The 20,923-nt window shown below is 45.2% G+C and overlaps 1 protein-coding gene across 6 annotated transcripts in view; it reads right to left on the bottom strand.

The window, feature by feature from the left end:
- PITPNM2 (phosphatidylinositol transfer protein membrane associated 2) overlaps positions 1-20,923 on the bottom strand; it is a 122,176-nt gene that overhangs the window by 29,028 nt on the left and 72,225 nt on the right. For all 6 annotated transcript variants that reach the window (XM_063415576.1, XM_063415571.1, XM_063415572.1 and 3 more), the window contains exons 4-9: positions 16,365-16,579; positions 15,001-15,122; positions 13,468-13,701; positions 6,665-6,988; positions 3,708-3,803; positions 511-615 (exon numbers count right to left, since the gene is read on the bottom strand). In XM_063415576.1, the coding sequence (XP_063271646.1) occupies positions 511-615; positions 3,708-3,803; positions 6,665-6,988; positions 13,468-13,701; positions 15,001-15,122; positions 16,365-16,579 (1,096 nt within the window). The remainder of the gene's footprint in view (positions 1-510; positions 616-3,707; positions 3,804-6,664; positions 6,989-13,467; positions 13,702-15,000; positions 15,123-16,364; positions 16,580-20,923) is intronic.

The raw sequence follows: 20,923 nt of genomic DNA, 5'->3' as shown, positions 1-20,923 counted from the left end.
CTGTGCTGGGGAGTTGAGATCTGATGTATTCCTACATCTGTGCCTACACAGACTGACTTTGTAGAAAAAAGCCTGAGTGTCACCTTCCACCATGAATAGCACTGGCTGAGGAGCTACAGCTTCCTTTCACCATTTCATAATGATGAGCAGAAAATAAAACTGAGGCACATACAGTCAGGAACAAAGGATGAAGCAAAAGGAAAGAAGAGCCAGGAGAAATTCAAGTCATTTGAGACAGAGCTGGGATATTTCATCATTATATGAGAGAATCCTGGCTGTCACAGAAAGGAGCCAAACCAATGTGGAAAATAAAAGAGAATCAAAAGCTATCCCAGCTCCCACTGAGCAAAGCTTTTCCAGCAGCACTGGGCAGTCATTTCTATGCTCTGCCTCAGCTTCTCCCTTTGTGAGACGAGGATAACAAGTTTTACCTTGTTCACAGTGAGGCTGTGACAATTGCTGGAAATACTGTAAAATAGCACATGCAGTTTGTACTTGGAAAAGAATTACCCTGGACATCATCGCATTCGGGGGTTTCAATTTTATCCATCAGATCGTTGGAACTCCACTTGGTTATTTCTTTCGGGAACATTTCCTCATTGTCAGACAAGTCCTCTTTAAAAAACAGATTTTTTGAGAGTCACAAACACAAAAATATGTATACAGGAAAGAGCAAAACCCAGAATTTAAAATAAAACCCACAACTCTGTGCAATCTATACACAGTTGGATAGCTTAAGTCAAAATAAACCATATACTTTACCAGCTTTTGTTATATAGAAACCAAAGCACCTTTTGAAAATTAAAATGTTTTAGTTGCATGATTTAAACAAACAAAAGTCCTAAAACATGGAAAAATGTCATCTGGGTTTTTAATGCTACCATCTAAGGTACCACATTTGGCCTTTGCCTTGCTGTTCTCTCTGATGGTGCTAAATCAGCACAAGAGAGGACAAGGCAAGGATCCCACTGGATCCTCCCAGCCCTGTCTGGGAGCTGTGAGGTTTCTCTGGGGGAAGCAGGGACAGAAGCACTGCTGCTCATAGGACCAAACACCTAAAAAGGAGGAGCAATAAAGGGAATGGGAACTCCCCAGGCTGATTCCTTCAAGAGATCAAACATAGAGCATGGATCTGCCTTTTTGTTCCTACCTCGGTATCTTCCAAATCCCCTGACTCAGTTCAACTATAGTCAATAAACAATAAGGGTCCCAAAAATATTATGTTTTTAGAAGTGTAATTAAAAGGAAGAGACACACAAAGGGAAGCTCTCCTTTCTTTTTTTTTTTTTTTTCCATTGAGGATGTATCTTTTCCTGCTACAATGGTTAAGTGCTTTCTAATTTATTTATACCTCTGTGCTTAGTATGTCTTTCCTGAAAATTTTGGGCTTGTAAATTTAATAAAGAGTTATAAACGTAATAACAGCAGTAATTACAGATGTATTGAAGATCTAAAAGCTGTAACCTTCAGAGTCCCAGACTAGGATTTCCCCTTTCTTATTGCTGTACAGTTACTAAGAAAATAATTAGATGGAAGAATCCCACAACAGGGAACAAAAAATGGTTATGAAATATATTAATCTTTTCAGCAAATATGAGCCATAGCTTAAAAAAATTGCATGAAGGGCACTAAGTGAAGGTCCAAGCAAAGCCCGATTATTTTTAGGAGTTTCTATTTCAACTTTGACCATAAAAAGAGAGCAACCTGGAAATTTTGCACAAGCATGCCATTTCCTTTTTCAGCCATGGAAAAGATTTGAGTAAATCCCAATTTCCCTGCACATGGGAGCGTGGAGTGCCTGTCCAGGGCAAGTGGAAAGCACAGGCCTGTAACACAGGTGCTAGCAGAGAATTAAAAGGACGATTGCACTCAAAGCTCCTCCAGCAACTTAATCTAAATATTAAACTTAATTCCCTGAGAGGTCTAATTACAGCCCTTAGTGCTGCTCAAGTGATCCCTGACTGGGATATTACTCCCATTATTAGCATTTATTACAGGATAGATATTCGATATTACTGTATTTGTCACTATCTTTACCAGTGAATGAGGGTGAGTGGGAAGCAGGAGACAAGGAATCTTCTGGGGCTCAGGTTCCGCCCACTGCACTGCGAGGAAATGTTGTGTGTGTGCATGGGAAGCACTTCTGAGGAACTCTGCTGCCTGTTGAGTCACATCCTGAGCCCTGCCAGTTCCCATGGCACCAGCCCCGGCAGGATGAGCCTCATCCCTGCTCACAGAGCCGGGGTCTCTGCGGGCCAAGGGGCACCAAGGGGTCCCTCCTGGGGATGGGGCTCTGTTCAGCTGCACACACACGCCAAGGTTTTGACTCATGAGCCAAAATCCCACCAGATTCAGGCAGACTTTTCAACCCAACCGTGCCAACTGCAGAGGACAAACTGTGCGTACACAGAGACTTGCAGGAGAGCAGCTGCTTTTACTCTTAGCAACCTCCTACAAGTATTGCAACAGAGGTGCACAAGGCTCATTTTTGTTAATTCCCCTTCCCAGGCCTGTTAGGAGCATGCCAGGGATTCCCTGGGGCCCTGGATCCCAGGCAGAACTGTCTCCATCTCAGTTTTATTACTGAGTAATTAAAAAGGCAAAAAGCGTGTATGGATAGCGGCGGTGCCGTTTGGATGACTCACTCCTCTTCCCTTGCATGTATATTGCTCCAATAAATCCCTCACCTACTTGTTGTAAATGCTACATAAGTTAATAAATACAGACACTTTAACTGAACTGGCCCTTCCCCTTCCCAGCAGGAGACACACATTTTTTCCAATTTACACGTGTCCCCGCCATTTCAGCTGCAGGTCACCACACTAACACACCCCTTTCTACCCCACAATTTGAGATCCGTGCACAAACACTCATGGGAGAGCTCTTCTGGAACATGATACTATCAATTTTTGGAGGCTAAACTTCAGCTACACATCAGCGAAATTCTGCTCTGCAAAACTGGGGTTTAACAACTGCATTTCCCAACTCCATCAGCAAATATTGCACCTCTCACTTCCACCAGACCAGCCGGGAGGAGAATCCATCTGCTGTCAACACAGACAGAGCCCTTCAGGCTTAAATTTGCATTGAGCACAATGTATAAAATGAGTGCAGTGGAACAAAGCTTCTTCACATACACATGCACAGAGGAAAAAATGTAACAGTGTTCTCTTAAAACAGATAGTCAAAATCACTTTGAGAATTCTGGAATAAACACAGATTAATTTTGGCACCTGAAGTACCTTGCTGCATTCGCTGTTGTATTTCTTGGAAAGGGAGAATGAGGAGTTAATAAAGGCAAATTTGGGTCTCTTCAGGCCCAGACAGGACAATTAATCCTACCTCTTACTGATTAAAAAACAAATTAGAAAAATAATCAGTCACAGTGAATCATTAGGACACACCCACAGCCCGGTTAGTACTACTGGATTCCACGCACACTCATTTGCACCAAATAAAATACAGCCCCTAGGGCTAAGACTGTTCAAGATCCCCTCAAACAGCTCAGACTGCACCTGAAATGGTGCTGCATTAATGTAAGAGTCTGCTGGGTGATGCAGGAAGAAGCTGCACTGAAGCTGCAAGGAAAAGACTTCAAAGCAAAAAAGTCTCGCTTCCTTCCCTGCTCACCCCCCGCCCTTCATGCCTTCCGTTCTCTTACCCCACCATTTCAGGGAAGAAACGATGGTGATTTAGGCTCCACATACCATGTGCATCAAAGAATTCATCATCTGAGCTGTCATCTGAATCCCTGGCAATGCTCTGCATCCTCCACTCGGAGATACTATGGCGTGAGGGACTTGCTGGAAGAAACAAAAAAGCTTTATGCGAAACGCTACATCGACAAGACGGAGAGTTCCCAACATGATCTTTGCTGGAGGAAGAATCATGTGTTCTCTAAGAAAATTCACTGCTGCAATATTAAAAAACACAAAACCCCGATGATGCTGGTGTGATGTCAGTGTACCACTTTACAGATCCTGTTTGTTTACTGTTGGTAGAACCTGCCAGCAAGATGCTACATTAAAGCAAAGCTGCTTGGATCCCTCTTCTGCTATTTTGAATGGCAGCTATTTATAATTGTTAGTAGGACGTGCAAAATCAGCTGGGTTTTAAAGTTTGCAATTAGGAAGGAAGCAGGCTGATTGGAAGCTCTCTCTGTGCCTCTCATCAGCACACAGGCGATGCCTCTGCTTCGCTAACTTTCAGGTGGGCAGCTCAGCAGAGCAGCCTGGAGAGGAATAATCTGTTTTCTGGAAGGAAATTGCTTCCACACAAATTGGATTAGATATCTATTTAAACTTTAAACTTGAATGATTTAAACAACATGCTATCTGACTGCTTGAAAGGGAGCTGCTGGAGCGGCGGTCCTGACAGAGCAAGGAGAAACCCCCAAGTCCTTTTAGTGCTGTTCGCCCTCCTGTTCTCACCCTTACCTGCTCCCTTTCACTTTCCCCTCCTGAGTTCTCTGAGCTAAATATAAACACACTATGGCTTCTCCTTTCCTTTTTTTCAGATATAATTTAGCAACCATCCAGCCTGAGCTCTTCTCGGCTGAAGTTGTCTCAGAACAGCCACCAGCTGAAGGGAGCGCTGTCCAGAGAACGATGGCAGAGAGGGTTTGTCCCCTCGTGCCTGTCACACAGAGCACACAAAGCACTCACAGCAGCCACCTAACCCAGCAAAAACCTGAGGAGACTGACAAGTTCTCATTTAGCATATACAAGAGCCTGAAAGGCTCCGGTTACTGTGACAGCCACACGAGCATTTCATGCTATTGTTCCAACAGAGTTGAACATGTAAGTAAAATTCTTCTAATCCCCCACCCGGGTGTCACACAGGACGAGGATGGAGACCCTGTGCAGAGTCATGTAATTGCAGCTCAGCAGCCCCCAGCATCCCACCGCCCACCCCTCGGGAGCAGCCAGCGAGGAGGTGGTGGAGCAGCGCTAATTCACACCGAGTGACGTCAAGGCACTCACATAATAGTTGTTAAAAATAGAGCACCTAATAACGTATGGGAGGGCGACAAGGGTCCTGCCATCACCAGAGGTCTCGCTCGGGTGCTGGAGAAAAGGAAAACCTTTTGGAGAAAAGGCATTTCTTTTCAGCTGGAGGTGGCGGTGCGTCGCGACAGCCCTCCTTGCTTCCATATGGTAATGTGCTGCCAGCATGAAGGAGGATTAAAATATCTGTGTGACGTACTTCCCAGCACATCACAATTAATTTCTTTCATTACTTTTCCTTGTAAAAGCAGAGACATTCTGCAGTTGAAAAGATATTCATGCTTTGCTCCCAGTGAAAACCTTCAAGTGAAATCCTGAGAGGTCTGAAAACTCCAGCTCCCAGTGAACATGTCAGCAGTGGAAGAGGGGGTTTGTGCAAAGAGCGTCATGGGAGATGGGTGCATCAATATAAAATCCTGGTGCAGGCAAAGTCGCCAGTATTTTTATCTTTATGCAGTGATTTATGAAGCATCTGGTAGGTTCTTCCCTGGGGCTCACTCGAGTGAGTCATCGCAAGGTAGAACTACTGCTCCTCTCTCATTCACCCCGCGATGAAATCAGTGATGGAGTGGGAAATAAAAATGGAGACTCAGGTCCTGATATTCAGTGCATATGACAGAGATGGAGAAGCTTCACTCACCCAGATGTTCCCTTCCACTGTCACTGGAAGAAATGTTGCCCCTTGGGGTTTTCATGATTTTTTTCCCCCTCTTGCAGTGAGAGCTGCTTATTCCCTGCTACCAGCAGCACTTGGCTATACAGAGAGGGAATTGCTGAGGGTTTGAAGCTTGTGGCTGTAACTCATTGGGGATTCACCCCTTTGTACAGAACGGTCCAAAGAAGGGAAATACAGCAAAACGAGGTGAGTCCCAAGGGAGAGGTGAGTAACAAAATCCAAACCTCAAAGCTGAGTCCTTACAGGGTATCCACAGCACAGCTTTAACATCGAAATCCTGAAAGCTTCCTGAATGGTGTTTCAAAGGGAATGCAGACATGATAGACAGTCCCACCTAACCCCAGGTTTTGTCTCCCAGCATCTACTGCACATCCTCACCAGGGGAAGGCAGCAGCCCCCACACACCTTTGGGGGTTCTGCCTTAATCTCCCCAGTAGCTGATGAGATGTTTCACTGTGTGCAGCCCCATGGAGACAAACACCCCTTCTGAAATGACAGGCACGTGGTGGCACAGAACCCTGGCCAAGGAGCACAGGTACCTGCTGTGACACAGGTAGCAAGGATAAGCACATATCCAGAAGGAAACACCACGGAAGGGCCTTAGAAAGCCACCAGTGGCTCCTGGGTAACAAGGACTACCTTCTGTGCTGCCGGCTGTCTTTTGAGCCCCAGTGCTGCCAGTGAGCTCCTGCCTGCTCCTCTACAGTGTTTTTACAGATTCTGTGCTTTTGACATTGGCAACAACTCTGCCACGAGACACCGAGTCACAGTTATGGGATGACCAGAAACCTTCCCAAACCCAAAACAGGTCACCTGAGAAGACTGAGGCTGCAGCACCAGCAGAGAAGGCCTGTGAGCCAACAGGACCCATAGCACTAATACACATTGTCCCAAAGGCACCTGCCACAAGGAGACATGGGCCAACCTCCCAAAAGCCCAACCTCCACGAGTTCAGAAGAGCAAGTCCTTGGCAGCATCTTACCTCCTCTCTTTGACGACCGTGAGGACTTGGAGGAGGTGGACCATTGCTTGGTGAGCGACCTGCCGGAGGCCACGTCGCTGCTCGCAGAGGCGTCCTCGGTGTCTGCAGGGGACCCCGTGCTGGGCTCCACGTCCTTCTCTCCAGGAGTGTCCTTGACACTGTGCTGCTCTGGGTCGTTCTCGCCGCAGAACTGGGCCATCTTCTGGGCCAGCATCAGCTGGGCCTCCTTCTCCAGCTGCCGGATGTCCTCAATGGTGAGCCCGTACCACTCGTCCTGCCAGCACCAGGCCTGCCGGTGCGCCCGCACCATGACCTTCCGCAGGCCTGCAACGCCAAAACATCCCCGTCACCAGAGCTGCAACCTCTGAACCAATGTGTGCCCCTCCCAAAGCCTCACCACACCACGGCAGGGACGTCACAGGGACGTCCAACCCGCAGTGCTGCAGGGCAGGACCTTCACAGGGTCCTGTCAGGGTGGCAAACTGCTCACTTCAGGTACTTTATCTCCTCAGTTCTTCCTGATCAACCATGCACTGAAATCAGCCAGTCTTCTGTCACTGCTTTCAGCTTGGAAAGGGATTTCCTGATTTTGGGTAGAAGACTTTGGCTGCCTGCTCCACCAAGGAGGAGCCACACACAGACCACAGTTTAAACTCCCTGAAGTTCTAGGAAGTTGTAACATTTGGATCCCATCTTTGAAGTGAAATGTATTACCAGGAGTAACAAAAAAAACCCAAAAAACAAAACCACAAAACCAAAAAAAACCCCAAACCAAACCCCCCCTCAAAAAAAAAACCAAAAAAAAAAAACCCCAAAAAACACCAAAAAAAACCACCACAAAAAAACACCCTACTGATTTTTTTGTTGTTGTTTTTTAAATCCTGGAGAGTTTCAAGTCATTCCTCGACGAATGCTCCACAGCCCTCCCCAGTTGTTACATTACAGAAACACATCCCACACCATTCCTTTCCTTGGAAACCCGTTTTCTGCACCTGGTTTCTATGTATCAGTAAAACAGCATCACAAATGGGAGCTTCTGAGATAATGGGATAGAAAGCAAAGTAAGGGAGGCAACAAAGATGCTTTATTTTGCAGATACCATCTGTCTTCTGATGCAGGAGAAAAATGGAGTGGGTAAAGCCAATTTAAAATATTTCAATGTATCACATATCTGAAAGGAAGAATAGCCTCAGTATCAACACACAATGCACCTGACCAGACAACAGATACTCTCCTCAAGACTCAGACTCACTCACTATCATGATCACACCAGCAAGACTTTCAAAATGTAAGAGTCACCCAGGATTTTCACCAACATTATTCCTTAAAAGCTCACAACAGGTCAAAACTCCAAACTGCTATTTATTCCTGATGAGATCACACAGCAGTAATGAAGCTTTTAAAGCTTCTGTAAATACCAACAACTGATCCTCAGGAGTTTTTCTGATAATAAACGATCAATTAATATTGCCCCCTCTTTAATTACGAGTAAACTGAGGCAGAGATGGGTTGAAGGACAAGCCAAAAGTTCCAGTGGGATTTGCTGTCAGTGGGACTAAGAGAGCAATCAACAGGCTACATTAGAATAATTTAGGGTTTGGGAGCTGCAGATTGAGCTCCCCAAGCACCACCATGGGGAAAGACATCCCTCATAGGGCACTCCCCATGTCCAGGAGCATGGCCAAAGGGGGATGGTCCCACCACAAACAGGGTTTCTGAGGTGCTTCCAGCAACACAGGCTTCCCTGCTGTCCAGAAAACCTTAGATCCCACTATGGCACAGTTCAGCCTAAAGATCCAGTTTGTTTTCAGCCAAACTGTTTGTTTGTTTGTTTTCTTATGCACACAAAAAGCATATTTTTATGTTTCTGTCCTTCCAGGTCTGAGCAGTGTCTGTTCTGCTCTTTGGTCAGTCCTCAATGCCAGCAGTCACCCCAAGCCAGGCTATCAGGGGGAAATGGCCACTGAGATCAGCAGCTAATGCCACAGACCAGCTCAGCCTGAACTTCATTTACACTGTAAGATTAAATCCATCAATATTTGATGCATTTTGCTGACTGACTTTCAGAAGGGAGAGGCAAGTCTGAGCCAGCAGAGTGTGACCTTCTGGTGGCAGAATGACAGCCTTCAGCACCTTAATGCTGTTCAACCCGAGTCGAGATTCAGAGTTATTTCCCCTGCCAGATTACTTTTTGCAGAACTACAGGAGAATGTTTTAGCCTCTTCACCTCCTGTTATGATTGACAACTAGCAGGGCTTATAAAAAAAGACTAAACTCGCATTGCACCCATACTGAAAGCCAAGAAAACATTTCTCATGCTGTCCCCAACACCACACCACCCTTTGGACTTCCACACCCACAGTGTCCACTTCTGTCTTGCTTGGAACACCTTGAAAACAGACTGTGCTTAGACACAGAAGTGAATGTTGCGCTTATCCCCCAGTTTCCCTTGTTCAAGGGCTCAGCAGGCTCCACTCCTGCTCCTGAATCCAGCCTTGATGTATCAGTGCCTCAACTCCCTCAGAAATTCTCTGTGTAGAGTCACAGATGCCACCAAGCACATATCTGTGTTTTAATGGACTAACATCACAGGGAACATGAAAACCACTTGGGGGTAAAAAAAAGTCTCTTGAAGTTCCTCTCTGCCTTCTTAGATCTCAAAAATTGCCTGCACTGCTTCCTGCCAACCCACAGACCTCCCCATGTGCCCTGCTCACATCCCTTTGATTAGACATCCCAAACCACCCTTCCTTAAGGCTCTGCTCCTTTGAAAATAGGATGGCACTACAGGGCTCCACAGCTGCTGTGCCTCTACCCCTCCAGGTTAGTTAAGAAGTCCAAAAAACAGATTACTTTCCCAGCACTTGGCCTTCACCTGGGATGTGCCAGCAGTGCTGCCATTTCTCCTTCTTAAACACAAGGAGAAAACCTGGGGGAGAATGAGGCTGTGCAGGTACAGAAGAAATGGAAAAATAAAAGTCATGGCTTGCAGAAAAGGTTTCAGTGCTAGAACTTGAGGGGCTCCTCTCTGCACAGCAGTGGGCACTGAATCCCTGCCCAGGCTGCAGCCTCCCAGCAGAGACCCAGGGAACACAAATGTCCCACACAGCCACAGGGAGCCAGCATCTACAAATGACTGACCTCACCTGTCCAGGCACTGCTGCTCTCCCTGTGCAATGAGAAAACAAAACAAGTCTCAAAGCATTTTTGTATCAAAATCCTAGAGGAAAACAAAGTTTTTATTCTAAAGTGAAAACGCAGGGAGACACCAGACCCAGGAAAGAGCATAATTGGGAAAAACTCTCTTTGTAGCAGATGCCCATCAGGAGAGTGCTGAGGGAATCTGTGGCTTTCCTTTTTCTCCCTGGAAGGAGAGTAGGTGTAAACATGTCCTTTCAGCCAGAGAAGTCCCTGTCACACACTGCCCCACCTGCAGCACAGTTGGAAGTTTGAGTTGCCAGCAGGTTTTCCCCCTCCACCAACACGCCCCAAGTTTATCTGAGCCTTCTTCCCCAGAATCAGAGGAAAAGCCCCCAGCCTTATCAGGCAGCTCACTGAAGTCACCCAGCAAAAATGGGAAGAGGGTTTTTGACAAGGATGCAGTATCAGCTGGTTATCAGTCGTTAAGCAGACCATCATTTCTCCAGATGAAATGCTTTGTTTAAAACAAACAAACAAACAGTAACACCACACATGCACAAATGTGCAGGCTGAGTTCAGAGCACCCGTCATCATGTGTTGATTTAATTATTGTAACATTTCCCACTGTGCTGTGCAGAACATCATCTGTGAAGAGCTGAGCGGGGTGCAAACATTTAAATCATTTGATTTCCATCTCACCATCTCAACAACTCAGAGGCTGGTTGAATCCATGAGGTGCTGACTCCTGTAAATGATTTGTGGTGTTGGAATCTATCATACAAGAGGAAGTGTACACGACCATTTGACAAGCCAGGGCAGAGAGGAGGCTTCATGTCAAATTAAAAAGCTTTGGTCTGTAGTTCTGGGCTTGTTCTTCAATGTGAAATGGAAACAGTAAATGTAATAAGAACTCAATGGAAATAAATTGAACAAAAATCTGCCCCAAATGCCCTTAATATCCAAATGAGGCAATTGTTCAGATACCCATTGCCTCTGTACCCAGAAGCAACCTCCCTAATCATTTTATAATGCACTGCCACAACTTCCTGACAGCAAATACAGGATACTGATTGTCCATGTGCATCACTACTTCCCTGACAGTCCCACCAGATCCCAGAACCCTGTCAGTACAATCCAACCAAAGTCACACCTGTCTGCTTCCCTCCCCTGCTCAGAACCCTCACTAAGAAAAGCCAGTGGTCACATCCACATCAACCAACAGCAACCTGCCTCCCCTTGGAAAGGCAAAACTTCACCTTCATCCAGTGGGCAGTGGATGAACTGAGTCATTTGAGTGCTTTAGTGAAGCCAAAGTTCTGCAAAAGAGCTTTCAAACCCACTTCACCACTGTGCAATTTGGGCATATTTAGCCTAGGACACAGTGGCTTAGACAAAGCTCCAGTTACTGGGATGGAACACACTTTGCCACAGTATATAATTAATAACCCATACACAGTCAACACACTTGTTTAACAACAAAAGGCTCAGAGCCCACATGCACCATTAGGAAGCAAGTGGGAGCAGAACATTATGCAGTGCCAGTCCAATTAAACTTAAAATCTATGGGAAAGGAGTAAAAAAGCATACAAATATTACAGCCAAGTAGACTAATAGCCCACAATCACAATTTTAGTCTGTGTCTCAGGCTGTCAAAGCACTGAGTAACTGTCCAATTAGTCATGGGAAAGAATGGCTGCTGCACTCAGAACGAGTGAGAACGTTTCAGCACCGTCCCCCAGAGTTCCTCCCTCTGTGCTCACTGCAAAGCCATCCATCACTTACCTCAGACCTGCTCTTTTTTCAACCCATTCTCTAATTTTAGTTTGCTCCACTAAGCAGGGCTCCCCACTGGGCAGAGTCTGGATCCTGTTGTTTGTTTCCTTGCTGGCTTGGGGAGCCTGCACAGGGCGGGCTAATTCCACAAGAAATAAATTTGCTCAAGCTGGGAACAGAGGAACCAGGAGGAAAATGCCAAGGAAGAAGGGGCTGAACCACCACAACACCTCTTGCTCCTGGGAGCTTGGCTCACAATCAGGTGCACAAAGGTCTCCATCTACTTTTGGCCACCAGCTGAAAGCCCCACACGAGGACCTGCACCTAAGCCTGGTCAGTCCTGCTGTAACCACATCCTTCCAGCTTAAATGTCCTCACACCTTGCTGGCTTTGGTACAAATGCTGTGGCCCTTTGCCCACGCATGGCTCCCCCATGGCTATCCCAGGGCAGGGGGAGGCCACACAGATACCCCAAGTTTTTACTTTCACTTTTCACTCACTTCACTTTGTCTTGCCTAAAAGACTTTCCTGATTTTATGCATCTTAAGCACTTCGAAAAACACTATTTGCCATCTTTACAACAGGATGGAAAAGCTTTTGAAAGGCAGACAATGAGCTGGCTCTGCTCTCTGCAAAGCCTCAATCAAGAGGGAAATGGCAGGCAATCTTTCACGGAATACAAAGGCAATGTTTCTAAGGGACCACAGTTAATCTATGCCAAACACCTCTGAACCACTGGAAGAGTCATGTGCTCCTTTTTCATTTAACAGATACAATGGAGTTGTTATTCTGCCTCTGTGTTTTCCAGCATACACTAAATTAACCTGTGTCACCAAAACTCCAAGGGAGTTCAGTGCAGAGAGGCACTTGTAACACAGTCTAGAGCAGGAAAATCTTCCATCCCTACCTAAAGAAAAGCAAAGGAGCTCTAAGAAAACAACCTGTGAGCATTCAGAGAGAGGTGCACACTATTCTCCACTGCTCCAGCAGTGTTCTTCACATTAGCTCTGAGGAGCGTGGTGTGACTGCAAAGAGCTTGAAAATTACTTATGCTGGAATCAGGCACTTCATGAAGGCTTGCACATCAAAAGCAGAGTGTAGAGGTCATGCAGGAGGATTTACAGTGCACAGGAAGGTGGTGGCATCCTCTACACTGCTCTTTTTTTGGCCTTTTCTTTGCCAGAGGACAGCCAGAGCTCTGCCCTTTCAGATGGGGAATGCTCTTTTAAAACAATATTTAGGTTTTCCACCTGGCCATAGATCCGGTCATTTGTGGCAAGGCTCAGAAACTGTATCAGGTGTTTTATAGATTTTCTGCAAAGAACAAATTACTGCCAGCACTGCCACCACCTATACTGTCTCCACTTAGTTACTGCCAGACACATTCAATTCCTCCTTAAAAGCCCTGACCCTAAGAATGATGCATCCATCAAAGAAGGACATTTACTCACAGCTCAGAGCCACACAGAGAGCCACCAACCCTGCCACGAGGCAGGCAGAAATTAGGGATGCTCCAGAGAGCAACCACTCAGGACACTGAAGTGAAGCTTATTTCTTTAGGCAGCCCTTCAGGATGGATTTTGGTCACAATAAAAAAGACTGGCAGAGTTTAAAAATGATCTGGCAGGTTTATCTTAAAAAAAAATAAAAATAAAAAAGGAGAATGTAAGGTTTTGCCTACACAGGACTTGAAACCTCTTCAGTGGGTACACGTGGCTGGGATTTGTACATACCACAATTATAAGTGATAGAATAAATGGGTTTTTTCTGAGATCAGAACTAGAATCTCTTCACAGATGTGTCCTGGGATGCATCACAAAGACCTCGCCCTCATGTTCCAGTTCAGTGCAAACATTAAGGAGTGAACTCTGCAGGCCATAAATGCTCACCAACATCGTGGATAAAGCGCTCGATTTTCGACTGCATCCCCCAGTATCTGAACTCCACTTTACACAGTTTGTATGCACACATGATGGGGTATTTCCCAGGGTTGTTCTTGTACTCTTGAATCCAATCTTCTGAGAGAGGTCCTCTTCTAGTCTTCACTGATTTATACAGCTTTGGATCCTCCTCAGCTTTGTACTCATGGGGAGGGATAGGATCTTTAACAATATCAATAGGATCTATAAAAAGAGAATTGAAACAGTTACACATTTCCTTTTCCTGAACAAAACAAGAAAACATCATTTTTCATGAGTTAGTTCTGTTTTAGGAAGTACCAAAAGCATTACAGCTATTTAGTTTCTTTTTACTTACACTTAAACAACTGATATTTAAATTGTTTATACACTGCTGCTGGGCAGAGATCAGCTCTGCCAGAGGAACGAGCACACACAGTTCCAGCAAACAGAGGCTTTGCTCCAAATCGATGTTTTTGCCCACAGTCACTGCAGATCCACAGCTCTGCACACTCTGTGTTTCCACACAGATCTGCTGCACATTCCAGCTTTTCTAACATCCCTCCCAGTGCTGCAGCTGTCTCAGCTGAGACATCAAACACCCCTGCCCTGCTGTGGAACAGAATCACCCATGGACATCTCATCTTTGGCTCCAGCAGAGGAGGGGACTGGGAACTCCTCATCTGCTATTGTTAGACCAGATGTGGAAAGCAGAAAGTTTAACTGAAGTCCTCATTAACAATCCAACAATGGGAAGTGAAAACTGCTGTGGGAATGGAGTGAGTGAACGGATTTTAAAGACCTGCAAGCCCCAGAGCTCAGCAGAAGCAGTTGAAGTTTGCACTGAAGGGCAGGGTGACACTTCCCAAGAAGTGACAGCTCTGTGACACCTCTCAGGGCAGTGGTGGGACCTGAGTCTGTTCAGCAGTGAAACCTGGTCAGACAGGCCCAGGAATGAGCACAGTTGAAGTACAGAAGTACTTTTTTAAAATACTTTTGCCTTTCCTCATTAATTCCTTACATTAACTCAAGTCTTCTGGAGACAGCTGTGAAATGAGTGTTAACCTGCGTGAGGGCAGGACTAAAAGGAGAGGGAACAAAAATTAAATGCATCATCATGCTTCAAATGTGCAGATAGGAATCATTTTCATATACATGAAGGAGCCACACAAACAAACAGCAATATATTCCAAATTATACAGACATTTTTTCCTCTTCTGTGGTTATTTCTACTTATTACCCCCAAAATCATTAGATGTCTTACTCCTTTTGGGAGCTGCATAAATAAGGAGGAAGAGCATCAGCTTAAATTTACAGATGGAGGATTCAAATTACTTCCATGGGATTTACATCAAGCCTAGAAGAGAATTCTGGTATCCTCACCCTGTTTGATGTAACCCAACCTGCAGTGACACTGACAGGGGTGCAGATGTGTGTTTAGGGGGGATGGACAGGCAGATGGCATACCAAGAAAAAAAAAGAAAGAAACAAAACAGGAAAAAGTAGAGGAAAAAGGCTATTCACCTAAAATGGTTTGTCTTTTTTCTGCAGCAGAAAGGTTGAACACGTTGTTATGGTCTCCTGGGTCAGTTTTGTAGTACGTCTCAATATCAATAGAGAACTTCTCCACAAAAGGACACGTGTACCTGGGAGCCAGAACAACACAGCTTAGAGTAAACCAGCCTCAAATCCCAGCCAGCCCTCACTCATGTTCTCCTTCAGATACGCTTAAAATACCAACTAGAGATTGTTCTTCAATAACTTCTTAAGACAGGAGCTCAGCAGTTTTCAGCAAGGAGATAAATTTTGGGCCCACTCCATTAAAAAAGTTGTGACACAGACACAAATACAAGGACACCCTGGAAATGGACCTGTGCAAGGAGGAAAGCAAAGCTCCTGCCTGGAACCCATGACAGAATAAAATATGAACTAGTTCTGTGCAGCATAGGTTTCCTGGCCAACTGATTGACTCATAGGCATTTCAAGAGAAGAGATAAAAACTGACTGGAAGTGAACTTTAATCACTTAAAAGTCAGGCAGCTCCATTATATTCAGTCACTGCCCACAGCCCATATGCAAACACCGACTGCCCACCTTCCTAGGATTGATGTTACTTGCAGAGACCAACTAAAACAGAATCAGAGGATTTTTCTAGATTTTTCATAAAAATCAAAATACCCATTAAAGCCTTTTTACTGCGCAAGATGACAGGAACGACAGATTTGTAAATCTGAAAAAGAGCAAATGTCCTAAACTGGAGTAACTGGCACAAAGGTTATTTATTCCAGGGTACCTGAAGTCCCCCCTGACAAAAATCAGATGAAACAAGGAGGTCCCAGAGGGCTCCAAAGAGCCTCTGGCTCTCTTCCCTCCTCAGGGTGAAAACCACAGGATACAGGTTTGTCATTTTCCAGTTAAATGACAGACAGTTCCCAGAAAAGAAGTGCTGTGATCATTTATTTATTTATTAAGATTTTTCTTTCCCCTGTACAAATGCATCCTGTCTTCCCTGACAGGATTCAGCATGACATCTGTCCCAGCATCGTGCACATTTATAATTTCCCCAAGCTTGCAGAGATCTGCAATGTTAAGCAGAACACACAGTGCAGGATACAAGACTGAATAAAAAACCATTCGCGATTCCTCAAGCTTTGACAGGCAAAACAGCTCCACATTTTACAGCCACAAATGAGCCACAAATTCTCAGGTAGGTGTGCAGTCAGCCCAGGTGAAACCCTGAGATCAAGCACTGCACAGGAATTTTCGGAATTGTTGCTCTGAAGGATATTAATGATATTAATGGAGATGGAAATGCCACTGCCAGAGAGTGCCACCAAACCCTCTCTGTAGCACAGGAGAAGAGCTGTGGCCATCCTGCCCAGTTTTACCTTGTCCTTGTGTAAGGATAAGCGTTCCAGGACTCCTCCTCGACGCGCAGGGCGGCCTTGGGCAGTATGGAGCGGAACCAGCTGGGGATGTGCATGCCGATGTGGTAAACCTTGTGAGTGTACTGCCCACTGCCCCCAGGGCCATCCACGTAGGGCCTGTTCTCCAGGATCTCCACTCCACTGCCCTCCCCACATGTCTCCTCTCTGCTCTTCTTCTGGAAGGGGAAAGAGATCACAAATACATCACAAAAATGTTCATTTTCCAGGGCATCATACTCTCAAAGCACCTGGATGCTGGGGATGGTTTCCAGGACTCCTTTTGAGCACAGCAGAGTTGCAGCAGCACCCCAGCACTAAGATTACCCAAGTTATTATAAAGGCAAAATTTAGAGACTCATTTGGCCAACACAGAGATTTGATTTATTTGGGTCCCTGAAAATATTTCCATTTGGATGCTCAGTTTGAATGGAGATGTAATGACACCTCAGTTCCTGTTCCTGGAACAGGTGACACATCACACCCCAACCCCTGGCTCCAGCTCTGAACCATCCAACAGCACAAAACCCTTTTCCATCAGCAGGTGACACAGCCAAGGGGAGTTTGTCCAGCCTGGCACATGCCCGTGGTGATGTGGCAGCGTGAAGAATCACACACGCTCCTGGTGCAGCAGCATCCCAGGAAGAATTCCTTCACTGGAACTGTGGTCAGGCTTTGGAGCCACCAGCCCTGGAGGTGCTCAAGAAATGACTGCATGTGGCCCTCAGTGCTCTGGTTGAGTTGACAAGCTGGGAATCGGTCACAGGTTGGACCTGGTGGTCTCAGAGGTCTTTTCCAACCTCGACGATTCCATGATCACGGTGATAAAGACAATTCCAGGACCCACACCCACAGGATTTGGGGGTTTGCTGCATGTGATCTGGCCCAGCAGCAGCTCTCCAAGAACAGCTTGGAGACTTTGTTCTGCTAATTAAGATATTTAGAAGAAACAATCCAAGACTGCCAGAACGATCACTGCACCCCCTGGCAGCCTCCGCATTTTGGCTTATTCGTAGGATTGTCCTTCAGTGAGAAACCTGGCAAAAATTCCCTCCATAAAAAAAATACTAATTTCAGTGCTTCTAAGATGAGCTAGAGGCAAACCAAATATTTATTAATTTCTCGCACATTTCAGCAGATTGGATGATGTAGAACCTTCATCATTTCCAAACAACAGATTCATTCTGTTAGCATTTTGAGATTATTGTTTGTATTTGAGAGCACAGTACTTTGGAAATTGAGGGAGGAAAAAAGGAATTTTATACCAAGAATCAACTGTGAAATATAACACAATAACAACTCCTCATTTTTGGCATACAAACAATTCAAAGGATAACATGGTTTAACAGAAAATTATTAATAAGATGCAAGAGATCAACTTCTTATCTTTTGAGGACAGGATGTTAAGCCAACAGAGCTGTTCAGAAGTAAATAGTCCTGTTTATAAAGAGCTCTCAAGTGATTTTAAATTTAAATAGCCATAACTGACAAACCTAAATAACTGACAATCCAAATAATCACTTTTTCCTACCCCACAAACTGCAATAGAAAAAAACCCAGAAAAACAGAGAAGTACTTTTTTACAGTTTATTTCTAACACTCAGCTGGCAGTTCATTAAAGCTCACATCCTCTTCTAACAAACTACTGTCTTTCAGTTCTTTTATAAGCACTGACCAAGTCCTGTACAAATATTTATGTCAATAACATTAAATAATCTCGATGACCCCAAAATCTGGTTAATTCAAAGGTCTCAGAAAAGGCAGTAACCCAGGCAGCACAGTGAAAGTGTCAGACAGAATAACTGCACAGCATCTGCTCTGAACTGTTGATACAAATTACAGAGATTCAGAGTTTTATTATATGGCAGAAGCACATGGAAATCATAAGCAGAGAGAAGATGAGTTTTCTTCATGCCAAGTTATTCCAAACTCCCTTCTAGACTGCCCAGTCACAGCAATTCCAGTCAGTTCTGCAGGCCCTCATTTGGGACCAAAATCCACTGAGGGATTTTACTCATTACCACTACCATTCCTCATTTCACTTTTCCCTGCTCAGTCGGTTTTAACAAAAACTTCTCTGCATGGAGATGAGCTGTGTGGTTCTTACCCTACAGCTGGAACCCTGGAGAACCCCCAGCACTGGTCAATTTTTGCTGTACATAATAATAATTATTATTTATGAATAATTGTATGCATGAATAATTCTACCAGCAGCTTCTCCACACAGCCTGGAACCGGTGACACTCTGGTGGTAGGAGACAGGAGGGTGGCACGGTGTCATTGTCCCAACCCAGTGTGAGAGAAGGAAGAAAGGAAAAACCAAGCTCACTGAGACTCTCTGTGAAAGTCAGTTCATGTCCCACTTCTGAATTGTGGTTATTTTATTCACTTCTGTGCAGCTGCAGCAGACTGCAAACCCTATTCTGGGAGCAGGGTGTGCTTCCTCCTCCAGCCTTTCCAGATGACCAACTCCAGCCCACAGCCTTTGTCACCCAGTTACAAACCTTAAGCAAATTTTGGCCCTTCACATCCCTCCTACTTGTCACTTATCTGCATAAGATATGACAAGGGCAGCAAGAACATTTCTCAGATGAATGAGAAATAGGAGTTGTAACTCTGCTGACAAAAAAAAAAAATCAAAGATTATATCCCAAACTATCTTTAGAGCCAGGACTTTTGAATCAGGGCAGATTTATACTCATAATACACCACACTGCTGGGAAGGATAGCATGATCAAAGAGAAACTCCCCAGGATAAACCCACACAAAGCTGCTCCCAGCCCTCCAGGCTCTCACACTTAGCAGGTGGCTTGTTGAGAAGACAACGAGCTGCAGTGAAGTGAGGAAGGGCCAAGAGTCAGGAGAGAGAATGAACAGTGCAATTAGTGACCAGTCAGAAAGACAAAGAGAAAATATGTTTCTCATGTAATAAAAATAAAGACTTCAGCCACATGCACTTGAGAGACCAGGATAGTACTCTGGGCATAAGTGGTGCTGTGTAAGTGAAGCACTTGTGGGAGTGAAGAGCAATTTGCTCTGCAGCCATGCAGCCTCTTCATGCCTTCTGTGCCTCAGCTACAGCCTGGAGAGGGCTTGTTACAAGCCAGTGGTTTGTAAACAACAATTAAAAAATAACCCTCAATTAGGAAAACATTTGGCTTGAGAGTGTGTGGCAGGCCCTCTCCAAGGAATATCTGCTGGAGGTGCTGACGTGCAGGCACTTGAGGGTCAGTCTCAGAGGTTCCAGCCTCAGAGAGAAGTAGAGACTTCATTTAGCAGATTACCTGGGTCATTGCTACTCACTACTGACAAGCATCTTCCCCCTCTGTAAATATCTGAGGAACGGTCCCCAACAAAATCAAAGAGTAGCTCCCAGGCTTTATATGCAGGTTATCTAACCCCAAATCCCAGTAAACCATCTTACATTGTGTTACAAAAGGAAATCCAGTCATCCCTTTGCAAGTCCCTCTCTCCTGCTGATGACACTCCATGTTCTGCACAGCCCCATCAATAGCTTTTCAGGACAGATGGTGACACAGATCCCTTCTAGCTAAAGTAATAGCATTAAATTACTCATAACAGGGAACCCAGAGAAGCAGATGCACCATGATTAGCAAGAATGCCAGTTACTTAAAGGCTTCTATTAAAATAAATCTCTTGGCACAGCAGCATAGCATGGGACACAGCACATGACCTCAGCACAACAATCACAGATGAATAATTCCCATGAATATCACTTAACCACTGGGCCAGCCTAACCCCATTTATCATCTGCCCTTCTCAACAGCAGACAAACAGCTCTAAACAGAGCCTTCCACAGGCAGGTTCGTCAGTTCTCAGATCTCCCATCTCCTTTCCCAGCTAGAAACGGGTCTCCCACCATAGCAAACACCTGGCCCAGGTGAACAGAACCAGGTGACTCAATGCAATTTGTTTTTCTAGTGGGACACAGCTCCATAAAGGAATGATGGTTGATGGCAACAGAAACTTCCACAGCTGAAGGAGCAGCATTCCCAGAACAGGAATGCATAATGCTGGATGGAATAGTTAGGATGTGGCTTATTGGATCAGCTGGAGAAATACACAAGTCAGGCTGTGTAAATTAAGATTGCCTTGTAATGTTTTGCTTTTGGGGAATTAGAAAAAAACCAGCCCCACCAACCATCTCAGAACACTAAGAAGAATATTAATCTAAACCAGAGCCCTCCTTGTGTTCCTGCCCTGGAATCCAGCACAGGCTGCTCACAGGCACAAGCAGAGAATCTCTGCAAAGCCAGCAGCAGCACTGCAAACAGCTCAGCTGGTTTAGCTTCCCCTGAAGTTGTCTGTTTTTATTGTAACTACTTGGAGCACTGCAATGGTCCTGCAGAGAACAGTGAGGATGGGGCAGGCTGCATGGTGATAATGGGTGATCCAGGCATGTTCTAGCATTCAAAAATAGATTGTAACTACACTCTCACCTTGTTTACCACTGATTATTGTTTGCAGTACAACCTCTCAATCTGAATAAGTGAGACAGTGAT

This window comes from Prinia subflava, chromosome 19 (assembly GCF_021018805.1).
Source record: "Prinia subflava isolate CZ2003 ecotype Zambia chromosome 19, Cam_Psub_1.2, whole genome shotgun sequence".
Lineage (NCBI taxonomy): Eukaryota > Metazoa > Chordata > Aves > Passeriformes > Cisticolidae > Prinia > Prinia subflava.
Note: the sequence above shows the minus strand (reverse complement) of the source record. Positions and strands in the feature narration are given on the sequence as shown.